General features: G+C 31.6%; 1 protein-coding gene across 1 annotated transcript in view; it reads left to right on the plus strand.

The window, feature by feature from the left end:
- Nucleotides 1-21,067, plus strand: part of LOC129977900 (ocellar opsin-like) — a 61,036-nt gene that overhangs the window by 15,316 nt on the left and 24,653 nt on the right. The window contains exon 2 of the mRNA XM_056090593.1: nucleotides 7,041-7,173. Within this exon, the coding sequence (XP_055946568.1) occupies nucleotides 7,041-7,173 (133 nt within the window). The remainder of the gene's footprint in view (nucleotides 1-7,040; nucleotides 7,174-21,067) is intronic.

The following is a 21,067-nucleotide window of genomic DNA, read 5'->3' on the forward strand; positions in this document are numbered from 1 at the left end:
CTTACAGTAAATAAAAATTGTTCTAAAGTATATTATTGTGAAATAGAATATTTTTCCCACAATATTATGAGTTAACAGCAATTTTTTCGCTTTCTAAGTTAGCGAATAATCCGAATTCACATTATTGTCAAATGTAAATATCTCTTCACATCTTTCCTCTCACTATTATTTTGATTAAATAAATGCATCCTGACGCATGAATAAGAGCGCGGAGGGTTTTCGAATGTGTGAATAAACAAAATATCTGATCGAAACGTGTGAATTTTTTTTAATATTTTAATTTTACGTATTTATTCCACAGTTATTAAGGTGTTATAGTAACCAAACTTTTTAAAGAATATTTTTTTTTTGAATTAAAAAGGCTAATGTAATTAATGTTTAAAACTTTAAAATTGTAAGACTTACGTAATATGTCCTTTTTAAACCCGCAGTTATTAATGATGACCTGAAAGATGATAATGTTGCCGTTAATGTCTGCTTTAAATTTAAAATATTAATTGTAGTTCAATGGATAAATATGCTACAAAGTTTCAATATCTTTTCCCTCAGAATATACAGTGTAAAAGCATATTTGATTATTTTCAATAAATTCTTATCAAAATAATTACACTGCATAATTCTAAATTCTTCATTCTAATAGTTACTATAATGTAAAGGTTGCGAATTGATCAAATAGTAATATAAATATTTTTGTTACATAAATTTAGTAAAGGCATTAAGAACTGCTATGTGATATTATTTTAAAGAGGCGTAACTGAGAGAAAGGATTCTCATAATCTCACAAGTTAAAAAAAAAATTTTTTTTATTTAAATAAATAAACTGCAAAAGTTAATAATAAATAGGAAACTATTTTACAAAGACAGCATATTTCAGTTTGTTCAAAATTAACGTCACAAATAATGTGTAATAATAATATATACAGGATGTGGCACAAAAACTCGGACAAAGTTATTACATCATAGAATAGAGGTTAGTTAATTTCTTTTTAATTTTTTTTCACTTCTTTTTGTCTACCACTTCAATTATAACATATTTTATAATGTATCTTTTAGTTTATGTTCTGATTTTCGGCTTTTTCACAATACCAAACAAAAGATAAGCTATTTTAAAGTTTTAAAACGAACAGCATGAAATCGTTCGTTTGTTTAATATGCCTCGGCAAACAGTGTCTGATGCAATCTATTGTTTCAAACAGCTTGGTAATGATGGTCAAAGCAAAGAAAGTGAACTAAAACATATGGTGAACACTTTCAGTAGCCGTAGGTTATCAAAAAGTGAGTTCAGTGAAATTCGAAGGTTTCTATGAAAAAGATCTCTCATGAACTGGAAATAAGGGACCAATCAAAGCAACGAATGACAAAATCAGATCTTGGATTGAAGCCTTACATGGTCCAGAATGTTCAGCTTCTCACTGAAGAAAACAAACTCGTGTGGCTCCAAACACGCAGAAAACTTTTGAAAGGGTCAGAACTGAGAGAGATTCCTTTTCACTAATGAGAAGCTCTTTACTGTCCAAAAGTTTGTAATTCCTTGTACTATAGGATTTGGTCTGTAGATGCAGCAAGCACTTCAGCAATTGGTGAACATCGCAAAAATCCAAAGTCGATCATGGTCAGAAGCGGAATTTGCGAAAGCTGCAAAACATCCCTGGATTTTATGGATGACGGAGTTAAAATAATTCAAAAATATACCAGCGGGACATTCTAGAAGCTGTTATATTTCCGTGGGCCAAAACGCACTTCGGCAATGTACAGTAGGAGTTTCTGCATGAGCTCACAAGGCTAAAAAGACAGAAGAGTGGTGGAACGAACATTTTCTGGACGTGATATCATCTGGAAAATGGGCACAATACTCGCCGAATCTCAATCCCATGATTAAAGTGCATGGTCCATTTGAAGTCTAGGACTTTCACTAAACAACATAAAAGTTTGGACTCTCTAAAGCAATGGCTTCTGCTGTAATGGGATACATTAAAGGAAGAAGACTTGCGGCACATTGCTGAAAATTTCAATTAGCGTTTGCGTCTCTGCATCACTGCAAAATTCGGCCACTTTGAAACTAATTAAATTTATTTATTAAGTAAATTTACTTAAAAGTCCACTCTTTTTATTAATTTTTAAACAAGTTATATTAAAATTTGTTTATCCGGTTTTTTCTTCCACACCCTGTAGACGCAATTTAGATAATTATTATTTCAATATTTACTTTGTTATCATTGTTATTTCCAATGTTTTTGAAATGGCGGGAAATTAGTTCCTAACTGAAAGAAACTAAGCCAATCTATATGAATTATTTTATCAATTTATTGCCAATTTACAAAAATATCAAGAATTGTTTTTTTTTTAAATGACAAGTATAATGCTAATTTTAAATTAACCGCTATCTTTATAAATACCACTACGAAATTAAAAAGTAAATAAATACAAGTAGTAGAAAAAGTAGATAGCAAATAGTTTAAAGTTCATTCACTAGTAGTAAGCAAAAAATTAACATGTCAATATTTAATGGTTTCCAGAGAAATTCCCCCCGCCCCTCTCCTTACAAACTGGTCTTCTGAAACCTTATCTGTTTGACATGACCAGAAGTTCATGTTAAACAAGTAAGGTTTCATATGGTATTGGGACTTGTACGTACAAGGGCATCTGCATACAATTAAACATCCTATCGATTATCTGTAGTTCAAGGGGGGGGGTAGTAAGGGAGGGATTCATAGGTTTGTTGAAGGTTTTAACTGTTAAAGCAAAAAGAAAGTGAATTGGTATTTGAACTAAATGTTGCTGTTAAATGAATTTTTTTAAATCATAGGCAATATTGCAAAAAATTATCGGTAACTTTCATTAAATTTGATGAAGAAGGACTGAATGAACAACTTCATTCTATGTGAATGTTAGCTGCTCAATATACAAAAAATTCATTAGTATTTGAGTTAAATTTTGATGTTTAACACTAATTATAATATGCTGATCATTTTGCGTGTAATGGAATTTTAAAAATATCTAAGTTAATAAATGGAAATTATTAATTATATGTGGAAGTTTAACTAACTTTAACACATAAATGAATAAAAGGAATTATAAATGTTTGTACACTAAATTTAGCAAATGTTATATTTTCTTTTAAAATACATAGCTAAATGTATCAAGAAAGAAAACAGTTCTAAGAAACGTCTTAATCGCTCATCCAAATTCATAGTACATGGCTCATGGAAATATAATTCTAAAATGAAAACTAACACTTGCTCATTGTAACACATGTTGGGAAAAAATTTAGCATTAATAAACTGTAAAAAGAAATGCTGAAATTCTTGAATAAATAGTAACAACCGCAAACAATTCTAAGGATTATTACCAGGGCCGCCGCGTGGGTATTAGGCGCCCTTGTTCAAGTTGAAATTTGGCGCCCCTTTATGGGGTTCTGTTGCAATCTTATAAAGTACTGCAAATTATATGTGAAACACTCTTTTATAATATTCAAAATTTGACTTCCGAATTGAAAAGCTTTAAAATTATAATATTAAAACACGTTTGTGTTATTGTTTTTTATTATTTCATAAATTTTAAAAACAAAACAATGATAAAACATTTTTTAAGTAAAATATAAAAATTAGAAAATATATTCAAATATTGATTCTTATAGCTTTAACAATTACAAACGCTCGTATCAATTCCTTTATATTTAATTTATCCAACATTTCGCTATATCTGGATATAATTGACAAGTCCTATAATCTCTCCTGCGCCATGGTAGATCACATGTAGTTTTTTATAATTTTAAGTTTTGAAAAACTTCGTTCTCCAGTAGCCTAATTCTTTACAATGTTTTAAAATTTCATTGTCACTCCAGTTTTTTAAATTAGGTATATAGTGGTAGGGTATTAGGTATATACAATTACTACCTTGAAGTAATTGTAATGTTATTTTAATTGACTGAATCTTTCAGTAATTGAAGAAATAGCAGTGTTTAATATTATATTGTAAAATTCAAACTTAAATTTTTCGTTTGGATTGTTGATTGGTTCGTCGGTTTGTTCATCTTCAAACAGTTTCTTTTTAAACATGTTTCGACTTTGTGTAAAATGAGTATCCACCCCCAAATCATCAGCAACGATATTTGCATTATTGCATGTTCATACGCTTCATGTGATCCACGATTACTTAAGGGGATATAGAGTGCCCTCGAATTATTTTCAATAATTTTTTGTTGCAATTCTTTGTGCTTTCCTCTCATGTTAGCACCCTTATCGTAAGATTGGCCTCGTAAATCTGATAAATTTTAGTTCTAACGATTTTAAATGTCCATTTATGAATTTAAACAGACCTTGTCCAGTAGTGTCGTCAACAGATTGAAATTCTAAAAAATGTTCTTCAATTTGAGCTTTATTGGTTTCCTCGTTCTTATAAACAAATCGAATTACAACAGTCAAATGTTCGGTATGACTGACATCAAGTGTAGTATCCAGAATTAGTGAGTAATAATTTGACGATTTAATCATATGTGATAAATATTTTTTAATTCCTTCTGAAATAATACTTATATTTCATTCTGAATTTCATCCCCTAAGTAATGAGCAATGTTCTTCTTTTGAGATTTTGAATTTTGTGGAGATGTTCAGCGATTATTGGATCAAATTTTGCTATGGTTTCAACCAACTTCAAAAAATTTACATTATCACCACGATACAACTCTTTCGAAGAACCTCTAAATGCAAGGCATTGCCGGGTTAAAAATTGAATTAAATAAATAAGCCGTACAATAACCGGTTGCCAGTAAACTTTTTCTGCATCATAAAGTTTTTGTTGAGCTGCATCCATGGTACAAAATTGTAAGCGTATAATTAGCAAATTTTATTTAAGTAACATTAAATTAAAAAAACTATAAGTACTCTAAATTTTGGCGCCCCCTGGTCCAGGCGCCCTTGTGCGGTGAACAATTTTGTCACCCCCACGCAGCGGCCCTGATTATTACAGTAATTACATTATTAAGCTGATTAGGAAAGGGATATTTCTAATAATTGTTAAAATTGAAGCTAATTAATATGGCATAGTTTGTAACTTATCTATTTAATAAAATATAAATTAATGAAAAAATTTAATATCCATTATACTTTTGTTCTTAAAATAAAAAAAAATACTATTTTGTGGTCAAAAGACTTATCAAATGTATCATAGCTTTACTAACTAGAAAACTAATAAATAATTCTTGTATGCATAAAATATATTACTTAACGAACTTAATCCCTACTAACAAATAAGAAGAATATGCGTCTCTGCGTGTCGCTACTTCAAAGAACTGACCAATTGATCTAGAGCTTCTAAATTTGGCACATTTATACTTTGGAAGGTGAGAATGTGTACCCAGGCACCATTTCTGGAAAAAATTGATTACAATTTTAATTAATTAAAAGTTAAGAAAAACTTTGAGTGTCATCAAGCTTTCCATTGATACAAATTTAATTGCTAAACTGAACAATTTTTTAAAATTTATTTTCAATTAATTTTTTAAAATTTATTTTTAAAAATAATTTTAAATTTATTCTATAACAATATATTTTATTGTTGTCATAAAACTCAAATCGTTTTCCTTCGTTGTTGCTATGTATAAATATTGTGTTCTTGAATTTTGTTTCATTGTTAATGATGAAGATACAGTGGAAAACACCACTTAACGAGTAAAATTCGTTCCCGAAACTTCCTCGTAATTCGAAACATTCATTCAGCGAAACAATTTTTTTCTATAGGAATCCCTGTAAAATAGAAACAATACGTTCCATTTCGAAAAAAAAAGTACCTTGCTTTTTTTAGAAATAAATCGTCTAAAAACATTTGTCTTAAAATTTGTCAAAAATGAAACACGGCATCATCATTAGATGAATTTGTAGCTCTCATAGCTATTGCTTTATCAAGGTGATGTTTCTCAACATAAGATGGAACAATGTGCAATGCTTTCAACATCTCCCTTATTTCATTAGAAAGCTGATGCTATGTTGCTTCTATTATTTCTTTCTCTTCTCTGCAGTTTTTTACCGTGACACAGAATGCAGCTCCATACGCTCATCGGTAGTTCATCAATGGCATGCACCTCTAACTCGGTCTTAGAGACACAAACTCGTAGTTTTAGGCTCCACATTCACTTACTGAAACCCATCGGAGTCACATTCTATAACGCAATCCGGCTGAAATGTTTTCCATGTAAATATAAAGATTCTTTTCAATAAAGTGACTAACGCAGACAACAATCTAGCATGTGACGTCACGGTGTCTCCTCACCTTTCGTTCCCACCAACATCTCCAGCTAAGCAAGTCACTTTTTTAAAATTTTGATTTGTTCTTTATGCGAATCCCTCATAATGCAAGGTGCTGTTAAGGGCGGTTTGGCTGTATCAAAATACGCTTTAAATTACCATACTAAATAGGTTTTTGCGTTAAGTCCGCTTTTAATAAATTGTTTGAAATTTTACTATACTCACAATTACTTCAGAAAAATTGTTTTTTAAAATGCGTCCATTTCTAAACACTGCTGCCCTTTCTTGTAATATGATTGGATGTATAAGAAGAATGAATCATCTTTCTAATGACTTGAAAATTAATTCTATTGCACTGAATTTTGTTGTTGGTGAATGGATTGAAAATCTCAGTCCTCTGAGAATATCACATAAACTGCAAAAAAGATTCTTTAATGTGCATAAAACTTAAAATGCTGGCCGATTCTACTTTCTATTCTTTTATTTTTAGTAATCATGTTTAGTTCCAACAAGAAACTTATTATATTATATTAGTTAAAATATTCAATCACTATTTTTTCAAATTAAAGTTCAAATTTGAGGTCAGATGACAGACATCTGGAGAGATGCATAGTACTATGAACGTTAAAAGGCATCTAAAATATTATGAGTAATATGTTTATGAAAATATGAAATTCAAAATACTTTGTTGAGGAAACCATCAACATCAGATTACATAAAATATTTATTTAAAATTCTTAACAACTTAATCTCCTTAACTCCTTAATCTCCTAACAACTGTTTATCTCCTCTAACCAGGTTGTTCTCAAATTCAAGGAGTACTAAAGAAGAATGTGTGTGTTTCTGCTGGCGCTCCGAGAGACAGACCATCTGGCCTAAAATTACCAAATTTGGTACAAATAAACTTTGGAAGATGGAAATGTTTATCCCGGTATGATTTTTCTAAAATTTTATTAATGATTTCTATGTTAATTTCTGAAAATATAATCGCACATAAATAACTTTTACACTATTTTAAAATTTCAAAAATATCTTCTTAATGATATTAATTTAGTTGCCATGCTTTCTTTTGTATTTTTATTTCTTTTAAAGATATTTCTTGCATAATTTTCAACAACATGCATAGTTTATTGTCTCAATGAAATTTAAACTGCTTTCTTTGTTTTATCATGTATTCAACAACCCGATTTTCTTCTATTGTTGAAAATTAAAGAAAAAAAGATTCTATTAATTGTCTGTTCAGTCTGCATGCAGTAAAAAAAAAAGTTTAGTCACAGTATCACTTAAGAGAACGTACGAGTAGAAGAACCGGCGTCCTGGCATAGGGGTAGCGCGTCTTCACTGTGATCTGGGCGTCCTGGGTTCGAGTCCCGGTTTTAGCATTGTTGTTATATCTGTGAGATGTGTGAATGTGCCCCATTGTAAAAAGGGGTTGTGTAAGCGAATGAGTGATGCGTGAGTAGCAAAGTCGTACTCTTGGCCCTAGTTGGTGCTACTAAACAAACAAGAGACACACCCCCACCGGCTTAAAATCGCTGTCTTCGTAACAGTGGGTTTGTCCATGGCAAGTGCCATAAGAAACAACAACAAAGCAAGTAGAAGATAAATGATCTTACTGTTACATTTTTACTGTCACTAGTATGTCATGAGATTTGATTCCAATAGGAAGATTCATTTAACACAATAAATTTAATCAGTGTGAATTAATAAAATAATACGGCGTTAATGTCTATCACAATTTAGTAATGTTATTGAAGATGCCATGGTCATCAACATATAAATAAGAGATTTAAGTGAAATTAAGCACAATCAACATTCCTAACAAATTATAAGAAATCATCTTTATGAAACAATTAGTCTTATTAGCATCTTTTGTATGCATTTATTTCTAATCCAACTGTTGGATATCTTTGTTGCTTACAAATGCATTGAAACTGGCTCACTCCAGTTTTGTAATCCATTTAATTGAGAAGAGGAACCGGTATGGCTGTCGTGAGTAAGACGACAAGAACTTCGAAGCCCTACAAGGTATATCAGTTATCAAACAAAAACAAATGATAAGGTAAGGAGCTCAAATTGGGCTGTAAGCCCTTAATTTCTAACGCCTTTAGCAACGGTAGCAGTTGAAAAGGTTTCTTGCGGTCAAATACTTAGAAAGACAATATTTTTAGTGCGTGGAAAAATTTGCATCTTACGTAATCTGCGTCTTTTAAATATTAAAAATGTATGAATGGCTGATACAATGTTTCCGATCTAAGCAAATATTTGTTTCAATTACTCCAGCGTTAATGCCCCATTCTAATTACTGCACATATGAATTTCTGACTAGGTAATTGGGATGAGGAAGACCACAGACAGAATTAATTTGAAATGTCATTAGAAACAAAGTCAAATAAATTTTTAAAAAATGCAAATTCTATATAAGCTGTTAGGATAGAAATAATAACTTCGTTATTGCATAATTAATCATATTCCTATCATTCTCTACATTTACTGAGTTATTATATAATTTACAAACATTGAGTGTCTGCTTAAATAATAATTCATTTAAACATGGCTATTGCATTGTCATGAATCATAAATAAATAAAGACATACTCGTTTTAATTAGTAAAGCGAAAATAACCTAAAATAAATCATTAAAATAATACTAAGTAAAAAATGTGTCGAAGCTTGAAACTAAATAGGTCATTTATTAAAAGAGGAGCCTTATATTATGCACTGTCTTGGGCCGTAAAATACCGAAATCCACCATTGCCATTATATTGTTACAAATTATTGAATGCACTTCATAAGAACTGAAAAAGCAGTCAAAATTTGCTAAATTAGGTTTATTTTATAAGATTCAAAAGTGTTTCATTGTTCGATTTACGGGCATGTTTAAGTTACTGATATACCTATAACTCGTTGTTATTTTCATAGTGCTTTATAGAAAAATACTTGATAGCATTGTGATGTCTTCGAAGAATGAAACGCCTAAATCCTAGAGTTCTGTAGATTCTTACAAACTGAAATATGATAAAACTTTTTCAAGGAGGGGGGGGGATGGAGAGTTGGCCGCGATGCTACAGCATATCGTTTGTTAGAATCTTGCACTCGTAATAGAACTAAATCCATAATTACAATTTAGCCCATAGACGAATTCAAATAACGTCTTAGAATTTTAATATATAATATCTAGCCCTAAGAAATAAATGATACCTTGTAAGATTTAACGTTCTTGCATAATACTGTGCAATATAAAACACTATTATGTGATATCTGTGATACCAATGATCAAATTTTGGTTTAAGTTCTAAACTGAAAGATGCGATCAAATAATTTTTAAGACTAACCTAAAAAGAATTCACTTTATTCGAATTTTTTTTAGAAACAATTTTTATTTTCTCGCCCTTTTTAGTTTTTTTTTTACAGATAATTTTTCAATATTCTTAATTTATTAATTTTTAATTAAATTGCCCAACAGGATTTTCGATTGTTCTAGAGAAAGAGATAACTATGTCATTAATTTTTCCAATTTCCTGCTTTGTTAAAGTATTTCATAATTTTATTTATCTGTATCCTGCATTCAGTTAAAAAATCCAATTAATTGTTTTGATGATTTTCTGTCATCATACTGATGCAATGCTTCTGTAAGATGATGGAGATTGATGCAGATTCAGAAAAATATCTTTGGCATCACTCAAAAATATAAACCCTATATCTGAATTGGAGATGGCTCCTTACTTTGTGTTCAGTAACCATGGCTGCTTCATCTCCAGTCATAGTAGAGGACGAAGTTCACTTTTATCTCAATACTCGGAAAGGGATAACTAATTTCGATTTAAATTCTGAGGCTTCTTTGTGTGTATGCATTTTTTATTTTCCTTTGTTTCATCCGTTTTCTTTAAATGAAAGGCCATGAAAATGAAAGGAATGGATTTCATTGATGCTGGATGGCTGGGCCACCCTTGCCGCTAGGAGTGACTTGAATGGCAATACTTTAGGTATTATTTTAGGTTAGGGATTATGCTTATGGACCAAAATATCCATAACAAATAAAAGTGGACATAAAGAGGAGTAACTATGTTGTTTCGATTTATATCATTTTAAATTATCCAGCGCACCAAATTGTATGTGCAGTTCATAAAGTAATGTATATCATTGTTTTTAATTGCATTTACGCAAGGGATTATAAATGCGAAAAAATCAGCATGATTAAAAATTTTAATTAATAAAAATTTGATCTAATGAAGAAAAATTTGAAGGATTTCATTTCTAATTTCATTTGTATTCAGCATTCTGAATGACCAAAACTTTCTCGCATACATACTAATAAAGGTGTTATCCCAGAGAACGCCTTAAATAGCATCAGAAAACGTCTTGCATAGCATTGGTGTACAATAATTACGAAATGTTAATCTTTGGCGCGAATGTGGCATTTTTACTGAATCGGTTGTGTGATCCTATCATAGCATTGGCGAGTTATTAGGCGATTAATCCTTGGCATGCAGTTAATAATATCTGAAACTCAAATTTGTGTTTTAGATGCGTGTTTCCCAACTGACTGAAACAAAGATTTGACAAAAAATTACATTCATAGTCACAAAATCAGATACCAAACTTGATAATTTAAGTCATTGCGTCTTTGAATTATCGAGTTTACATGTTTCTAAAAGTACAGACCGACGGACGGTCAATCCCTTAAAATCCCTTTGGTTAACATTTGATAGGTGTCTAGACTATAGATGTTAATTCTTTGTATCGAATTTTATTTGTCTGGCTCTCTTCGTTTTATAGTTATCATGTTAAATTACATTCGAGCAGCGGAATAGACAGAATTCCTCTGAACGGATTTTGCTCAAAATTTGATAGAAATCTACAAATTTGGTATAAAAACCATACACCAAATTTTATCCTTCTAGCTCAAAGCATTTTTATATTATCTTTGTCACAGACAAATGGACATTTTCCAGAAATGTGTTTTGAACTCAGGGAAGTCTAAAACATGGAGATTCGCCAAAATCTCGAGTTCGAATTTTTTGACGATTATTTGATTTTCTCTAAATTAATATAAGAGAAAGTAATAAATGAAAAAAGTTTTTCGAAAAAAATGTATTTGTACATCTTTTAACTTTTTAAGTGGTTCTGCTTCTTTTAATTTATTTCATAACTTTTATTTCTTTTTTAAACTGTAAAATTTTAAATATTTCGTTTAGAATAATCATGCATACTGTAACTTGTTTTATAATATATTTTAAATTTATATTTGACTTTTAATATATCTGTATTTTAAGTTGATAGCTATTGCATCCGTGGTCCTGTACGTATTTATTGATTCTATACTTATGAAAGAAGAAAATACATATATTTTTTGTATTTTGTTTTTCTGTTTTTATTTTCAATTTCCTTAAGAGGTTTTAAGACCCTCAACTCCAGTTAATTATACTTCATTACTTACTCTTTAAAGCCTTCGAATAATTGAAATTTTTAATATCACCTTTGGGTGCATATAAGGTGTGTTTCAATTTTTTAGGGACACCAATAAAAATGAAAATAAAAGCGTGAATAATAAATATTTGACATTTATTTCTGAAACAAGTTAGATAATAACAAAAATAAATATTGTAAGATAATTTAGATTAAACAAATAAAGATTACACAAATAAATTTCATCTTTGAAATAACTAAACAAAAGAGCAGCACAAATTTTGTGTTTCAAATTTTTAGGGACAGTGGAATTAAAAGCTTCAAAACTTCAAATTAAACTTTTTTACCGTTCAATATTAGCAACATTTTTTCTGATGACATCATATATTCTGTTTGGCATAGAATATATTAGGTTCTGAAGAAGTGTTGGATCCAGAGAACACCAAGCTTTCATTATTGCTTGTTGAAGTTGCATTTTCGAATAAAATTGACGCTTTCCTTCATAAACTGTTCTTGCCAAAAGACCCCATAGATTTCCAATGGGGTTTAGATCAGGGCTTCTAGCTGGCCAATCTATAACTTTCACATTGTTATCTCTAAACCACTTTTTTGTTGATTTTGAGCTGTGGATTGATGCATTATCTTATTGAAAGTCCAATTTGGTCCACATATTTCAAGTCCTGCATTAAGTAAATGTGTTTGTAGCATTTCTTGGTATCGATCAGAATCCATTCTTTCATTCATAAATGCCAGTTCGCATGTACCATTGAAGCTAAACGCTCCCCAAATCATAACAGATCCACCACCCATTTGCCTTTTGGAGAAAATCTCTGGTTCTTTTCTTAGATCATGCCAGTAATATCTCCAATCGTCTGGCCCATCTAGATTAAACTTCTTCTCGTCGCTGAACATGACTTCTATCCACTCATCTTTGAAATGCATGTATTCCTTTGCCCAGAATAAAGGTTGTAATTTGTGTTGTTTGGCAAGTGGTGGTTTGCAAGCCTTTTTCGCATATTTCATGTTTTTATTGCTCTTGATTGACCTCCAAAGAGTAGTGTGAGAACATAGCAGTTTCAATTCTTTTGTTACTTTTCGTACTGATGATTTTTCATTTACACATTTCTGAATAATTCTCCTGCGGGTACGTGAATCGAGCTTTGGCTTAGGTCCTCGCTTTTGAATGGCAGTTGATTTCACATTTAACTGCTTCACATAATTTTCCACAGCAAGTTTTGAACGTTTTATGAGGGCTGCAATATTTCTCAAAGACTTTTTTCGCTGTAATAAGCTTTTATTTGGCCTTTTTCAAGATCTGATAACCATTTCCCTTTAGCCATATTTCTTCGGCAAAAAATTAAGTACTAACGAGGACGTTTTCAATATAAGCTTTTTAAGTTATTAAAACAACTGGTAGTAAATGAAAATGAGCAATAATAAAGATTTAACTTGAATTTATATACCATCTCATCTAGCTGTCCCTAAAAATTTGAAACACAAATTTGGCATTTTTTTTGTAATTTCTTCTTTTATTAGCATTGATATTTATTTAATTATTTTAGATTTTTTTATTATATTTAATTTTTCATGTTTTTCAAAGAAGTTTTTACAGATATTAGTTAAAAATTATTTCGATTTTATGTTTTTATATAGTGTCCCTAAAAATTTGAAACACGCCTTATGAAAAATATTGCATATGTACACCTAGCAGGAATGACTGTTATTATATATGCAATATATAATTGACTCGCTGGATAAAAGTATAATTTGTAGGTTGATACTGGCAACTTTAAGAGATTGTGCTTTAACTTTATGAATTATTGTGAAAGCAAACAGAATTGGGAATTGAAAGCATTGAATGTAGAAATGTAGTGGAAAAGTTACTTTTCTTCTTTACTTCATCCTCATACGTTTTCTCCTTTACCTCATCCTCATTTTCCTCGAAGGTGCACCACTGGGGGGGAGGGAGGCACCTCAAAATGAAGATGAGAAGCTTCCGACATGGTGGTTGGTTCTCGCCACCCTAGAAGGTACATGAAAAGGTGGGGGTCTGGTTCCTCTCATCGATGGCGGGACGTACTTCCTTAGGGAAAGGTTGTACCGTGGCCGGTGATGGCCTTTAGGACTCAATCATAGTTCCGCCAGTGTTGCTGTAACAGCGGTTCGGTCATTCAGTTATTTTATCCATATCCGAAACAGTTTATCCAGACGGGTCGGAGAGTCAGTGATATGACTTCTCCTTTACCTTTTCCTGTAAAAATAGCTAAATGAATTATATCGGGCATAGGCCTGCTGACACTTAGACTTGTTTCATTACTCCTTTTCTGTGGATTTACATTCCTGAATAGCATAATGGACAAACCAATTTTTAAATTCAATGTATGTTTTGGCATTCTCAGTAGATTCGCAGAATTCAAACATTTTATAAATAGGGAAGATCTCGTTTTTCATCCTTTACCGTATCAAATAACAGAATCCCATGTTTCTTTAAGGATTCTGTCTGAAAAGATTATTTTACATTGATTCCTTCAAAAAGGATAGTGACTCACAAAATTCAGATAATGTAGAAATTAAATTTGATGCTTTTTTTTTTTGTAAAAAATCTTTTACTGCCCAGATTAATCAATCGTTTTGACAAATTCAGTACAGATTTCACCACGCTAATGTTTTCCTTTGGGTGTATTGCCAAAGTTCTGAAGCCCATTGGCCTTGTCCTTGAATGACGGAGTTCGATGAAATTCTTCACCTCTTCAGTATTCCTTCGATAAATCTGGCGTGATTTCGACTATCTCACATAGTTCAATCAAGAGCTTCTTTCTTCAAAATATTTTAGTTTTTTTTAGATTAGTTATATTTACGTCCTGTTTTAAAACTGTTGTGGGACAGTCTTTAATTTTGAACTATGGCTAGATGATTTGGACGATACTTGAGCTAGCATTCCCATCTCCAAGATTCCATGCCATTCCAATGGACAAGCGCTTGATTCCAGCGATTTAACGGACGCGGATTCCAGCAATTAAGCTGCTTACGCGGCGGCTGTTTGATGAAATCAGGTTTCGGACTTGAAACCTCCAGCCCAAAGTCGAGACCTTATCACGAAGGCCGCAATATGTTCGGTTGTGTTTCCTTAGTTGTACACACACTTTGTGTAATATTATATAATATTAAACAATATTTAAAATATTGCATAAAATTTTTGAATATTGAATTAAATAATATCCCACAATAATTCCCAATATTATGCGACTGAATGCATTAACTCGATTATATTTTTATGAGAAATATTTTTCGTTTCCTTTAGATTTTATGACCTTTATTCACATTCGTCTTATTTTAAGAGAGACCGTCTTCGAATTTTCTATATTTAATCAAATATTAGAATTCTAGTATTTGAATTTTGAAATCAGTGCGATTAAAAATGTAATCATGGGAAAAAAAATCCCGACAAATTTATGAAGTGAAACAAATTTTTTTTAATGAAATTGAGCTAAAATGTGAAAAAAAGATATTATGGCAACTGAGCATTAAAAATATAAAGGCACTGAAATTGGAAACAAAATTAAGTTATATAGTCACAGAAATATAACAGTTTTAAATACAATGTTTAAAAATAAATACATATTTGCTAGCGCATATTGAAAGCTGCTATTCAACACAATAATAATAAAAAAAAAAAAAAAAAAAATGAAAAAGCCAATTTTAGCATTGGCAAAAACGCACGAATAATTAGATATGATTGGATGGTGCTTTAGATTTAATATTTCGACAAAGAAAAGAAAGGAATTATTACCAATTGTGTTTAAAATTGTCTTTTAAAAATTAATTAAAAATCAGTAGCGTAGATAATGGTAGAAAAAAACATTAAAACGTTAGAAACTTTAGGGTAGTTATGCAACTATTTTAATAGTATAGTCAAATTTTAAAAACCACCGAAAGAAGTTTTATTTTTATAATATAAAAGAAGAAAAAAAAAAGAATTTTAAATTCAAACGTTTTATTAAAATTTTATAAATATACATTTACAATGTAGAGGTCACCTTTCATTTACCATCAACCATTATTTTCATGGCCTATTTTATTTTAACTTTCGCATGTACAAAGTATAGAGGCAATTTTATAATCTACAAAACAAAATTCAAAAGGTAATCATTAATTTTTGATAGGGACTTTTTGCCGATGATATCATCTTGTAGCATTCTGCCTCTGACATAGGTAGAATTGAAATTAACCTCAACTCTGCACTTACTGAGGTATGTGCTTTTGCTGAAATACATAAACTGACTTTCAATACCTCAAATTTCTTGGTTATTTTCTTTACTACCAACAGACGGCTTTATAACTACCAACCAAGTGTCTATATGAATGGCTGTCAATTAAATTATGCAAAAAATGCCAAATACTTGGGCTACGTTCTCGATCAAGAGATATTGAGCAACAGATATATAGAAGCTCTTGTAAATAAATGTAGGAAAAAAACTCAACTTACTTAAATATATTTCCGGACGAGATTCGTGTGCAGATGCTAATGCTCTGAGAACCACCTTCATCTCTCTGATCAGACCAATTCTAGAATATGGTTTCCCAATTTACTTTTGTGCCTCAAAAACTAACTTAGACAAACTTGGAAAAAGTGCAATTAAGTGCTTCAAGAATAATTACCGGCCTTCGTAATAGCTTCCCTAATGATATTGTACTGTACGGAGAGTGATTTACCACCTCCTTCTCTGAGAAGTTACTGTCTTCCAAAATATTACAACAAGCTCTTTAGTAAATTCAGGTAACTCTGATTTTTTGCTAATCTTTGCCAAGAGATCAGTATGGAAATGAATTCGATCAGGGTCAAACTTAAAATTCCAACAAGGCTTTGTAGAAGGAATGTGGTTCCGCATCTCCAGAAGGTAGATCCGTCTCTTTTGCGATGGAAAAAGGACTATGTTTCTTTAAACGCTTATTATTATGCCATGAACGAAGATAAGCAGAAGTTCTGTGCAGATCATTGTAGCTAAAGTTTCTAGAAATATGTCTCTAGAAATAACCCACAGCGTTCCATCTTCGGCTTTGAAAATGTACACTGATGGTGTATAGGAAATGGTGGCGTTTTTGGTAGTGACGTGCACATTGAGACTCCTGAAGGAGCTGCTGATATTTTGATTAGAAATCCAGACAACTGTTCTGTATTCAGGTGCAAACTTATTGCAATCTGTAATGGACTTCAATATATCGACAAGTTCTCTAAAATTTTCTTCGAGGACATTCGGATTTTAACGGGCAGTCGTGCCTCTATACAGCACCTTTCTCAATGGACGAAAGTGGGATACAAGATTAGCATGAATATCTTAGACCTTATTGCAAGGCTCTCCGCAGAACACTCTATACACTTTCAGTGAGTTCCTCACATGTTGGTTTAAATGGTAATGAGATTGCCGATAATTTAGCTAAGATAGCCTCCGCTGACATATTTCATGGTGATGCAACACTAACTTATTTTGAAATCTCCTCTATCAAAAGGATGGAGTCGAGTCCACTTTGGAGAGTCCCACCTGCTCATCCTTGGTACGAGTCCCGGTTGGTATCACCGTCTGGATATCTCTAGAAAGCAGCAAACGGCTCTCTCTCGTTTTTTGAATGGAATCCCTCACCTTTCAACACGGCCGGAGAATCTTTGCTGAATGTCCTTGGTGCAAGGCTTCCCAAAATCATATTCTTAAATGTTTAAATTTTACTATTTTTGAGATTTTAAGGGATTCGCTATTGTTTTTGGACATTTTAGAGATCTTTGGTTTCATGGAGGTGGTATAGCGCAGCTATACCACCTGGGATCAGAAATAACAACAACAACACAAAATTCGAACTTGAAATTTTGACGAATCTCTATATTTCAGACCTTATTGAGTTCTAAAAATATATTTTCAACATTTTATCTGTTTGTCTGCCAGTTAGCATGATAACCAGTGGCGTAACAAAGCTGGGGTAGGCTGGGCAAATGTCCTGGGCGCCATTACCGGAGGTTCGCAAAATTGTGGAAAAATTAATGGAATTAAATTTAATAAAAAGTAATTTTTAGCTTTAACTCTTAAATTTTAACTCTTATTTCCCAAATCTAAAATGAAACGTTTTAAATCCGAAGATGAAGATTTTTCTCACATTTTAATATTTATTAAATTATTTAAATTGATTCTCAAATTCAAGCGAACGTCTGTACGCAAATATCAAGCGAGTCCTGAATATTTAAATGTGCTTTTTTGATTAATAAAAATAAAAGCAATAATATAAAAAAATCAATGGAGTAGTAATTAATAAACTAGACTCAATGTGAAATCAATCTTAATTTAAAGAACAAAAAATCGCATTTCTGTTTTTCATTCTTATGAATCAGGAAAAAACTCATTAATGTTTTGGAATGCCTATTCAATTGCTTAGAGTTATGGTAATTCGAAGAAATTATTTATAATATTAGCACTATATAGAAATTATAAGGAAATAAAACACTTTAGTGTCATGGAAAAGGCATGGACAGAGAAAAGAGCTATTAATTAGATATTTACGCTACTTTTTGATGTTGAAATGCGTTTATATCTGTATAAAGTTGTAAATTCGAATCAGAATAATCAATGAAGAACCTTCGATTTTTGTGGGGGTGGGTGGGGTGGAGGAAGAGCGGCTTATAATATTAACGTTATTCTTGAAAATGAACCTTTCAATTAAAAAAATATTACTTTGAAATTAAATGGAAACAAACAATGAATATGCAGCATTTGAAAAAATAAAACTAAGAATTCGATACAAAGATTGAATGAATGAAATTATTTTGAATTTTTATGAAATTTATATCTGTTCTGAAATATAATGAAATCATGTAACTATAGACGAATTGTTTGATTAATTATTTCTATATAAAATATTATGCATGCATAGTAAAAACATCTATAATTATAGAAGTTTATAAAAAAATCTAAATAATTTATGTACATTTAATACTTGTGACATGGAAAATCTAATCCGGAAACAGGAATTATTTTATGCTTAAAATGAGAAAGAGAGTCTATTATGCGTAAGACATAAAATTACTTATTTCTTTTCATTAATGAAAGTGAATTTCTTGATTTAAAAAATTATCTGAGATATGAAAATCTGTTTCAAAAAAGAAAAACAAACGTTTTAAAGATTTGATAATGTAAGGCAATAAGTATAACTTAACTTTCAAAAAATGAAACTATCGTTGCATTTTTATGCATGCATCGTTGCATAAATAGAAATTTTTAAAAAAATTGTTAAAAACAGAGAGAGCTTGCACAGCTGTATATATCATTTAAAAATAAGTACTTATATTTTAATTTGATGCATTTTTTTATTTTCAGGTGATATATTTAGTAAGTATCTTTTATGCGAAATACACAGTTCAGTCATATTAATGTGACCACGGCCTACTTTTGACTTCTACGTTAAATAACCAATCGCAGAAGGCACGTATTATCTGTAAATTTTGTGGATATATAAAGTGTGTTGTAGGCATTCGGAAAACATTTCAATTTTTGCAGTCATGCAGAAACGGAGCCATTTATCCGCCGTCCAAAGGGGTATGATCATTAGCTTTCGGGCCAAGGGTGGAAGCATTTCGGAAATGGCTGATTTTCGAAACTGTTCGAGGGCAGACGCATTAAAAGTATACTGCTCATGGCAAAATGGCACTATCCAAAATCAGCGATATGGCAAGTGTGGTGCATCACGGGCCATAGATAGCAGAGGTGAACGACAGCTGCGGAAATGCGTTCGAGCGAATAGACATGCAACCGTTGAGCAACTAACCAAGGACAGACCAGTTTACCGACAATTTGTCTGTAAACATGACAGGCATCAAAGAACCCTAGGAAACCGCAAGAGTGGGTTACCTCGTGCTCCGTCTTCAAGGCGACTGGTCATTGGAACGGGGCTTTATGCACCATCAGACAGATGGACGCTGGCATATACGGCGTGAAACGTCTGAAAGCAAACACCCTGTAACAATTGCCGGAAGGGTACAAGTATACAAGCAGGAGGAGGGAGCATTATGGTCTGGGGAATGATTTCATGGTATTCTCTGGGTGCACTCATCTTTGTGGAAGGCACGATGTATCAGCACAATTCTTGCGGACCATGCACCCCTACATGCATCTATTCTTGCGAACCATGTTCACCCCTACATGCGAATTGTTTTTCCTCAGGATGATGGCATCTATCAGCAGGACAATGCGACGTGTCATAAAGCTCGTAGTGTATGTGCGTGGTTCGAAGAGTACCAGGATGAGTTTACCATATTCGCTTGGCCAGAAAATTCCCCGGACTTGAGCCCAATTGAGAATCTGTGGGACCACCTCGATCAGGTTGTTCGCAACATGGATCCTCACCCGCGTAACCTAGCGCAGGTGACCACAGCACTGGGGTCGGCATGGCTCAACATCCCAGTGAATACCTTCAGGAACCTAATTGACTCTCTTCCTGCGCGTCTTGCAGCTGTCCGCTCTGCGAAAGATGTTTATTTTGGATTTTGACAGGTGGTTATATTAATGTGACTGGACCATGTATTATTTTCAGAAGTTATTACTAAAAATATAAATTTAGTTTTTCAGTTTTAAATAATTAAAATTAATTTATGTGTCGAAAAATTGCTTTAGATGTGCATTCCTATCCTCCAGAATATGTTTATGTCAAGGCTTGGTAATTTTAGTTCTAGCAGTTGGTCTATAATGTAGCAACGGGTTAATAAGACACATTTCTGCTTTTAGTATTAATAAATAAAACTGTATGATGAAAATAAAATATGTGCAGCTGTCTTATTTAAAAAAACATCATGATATATCATAAAAAAATTATTTAAAATTTTAAAATAGATTTCAAAGCTTTTAATAAAATTTCCTATCCTTATTCAGGAAATTTTTGATATATTAATAGTTCAAATCACTAAAAAAAGATTTCAATAAAACATTTGAACATATATCCGTCTGAAGAATTTGATATATTTAAAAATATAAAATCATTATATATTCCATTGCTTTGTCAAAGTTAGAATAAGTTTGCTTAAGGCCTCTGACATTGATTTTTCTGTGGTCCCATTTAAAATAATCATATATATTTCCTTTTGCCAGTCATTACATTTTAAAATATAATTTTAAATGCTTTTGCAAAATGTAATTATATTTTGTTTATAACTGCTATATTAATTTAATTAATTTCTTTGATTTATTGAGATATATTGAACACTTGCTGAACCATATTAGCTTAAAATTTTTTTTATATAATTATTTAGGCTTAATTTCAACTCTCACCTCGACATAAAGTTTTTGGAAGAGGGGTAACATGAGGATTGCTCTTTTCTAGGCGCCATTTTATATAAGTACACGTCTAATGATAATTCAAAAAAGCTTTGAACTAGATGGCTGA

Source organism: Argiope bruennichi, chromosome 1 (genome assembly GCF_947563725.1).
Source record: "Argiope bruennichi chromosome 1, qqArgBrue1.1, whole genome shotgun sequence".
Taxonomy (NCBI): domain Eukaryota; kingdom Metazoa; phylum Arthropoda; class Arachnida; order Araneae; family Araneidae; genus Argiope; species Argiope bruennichi.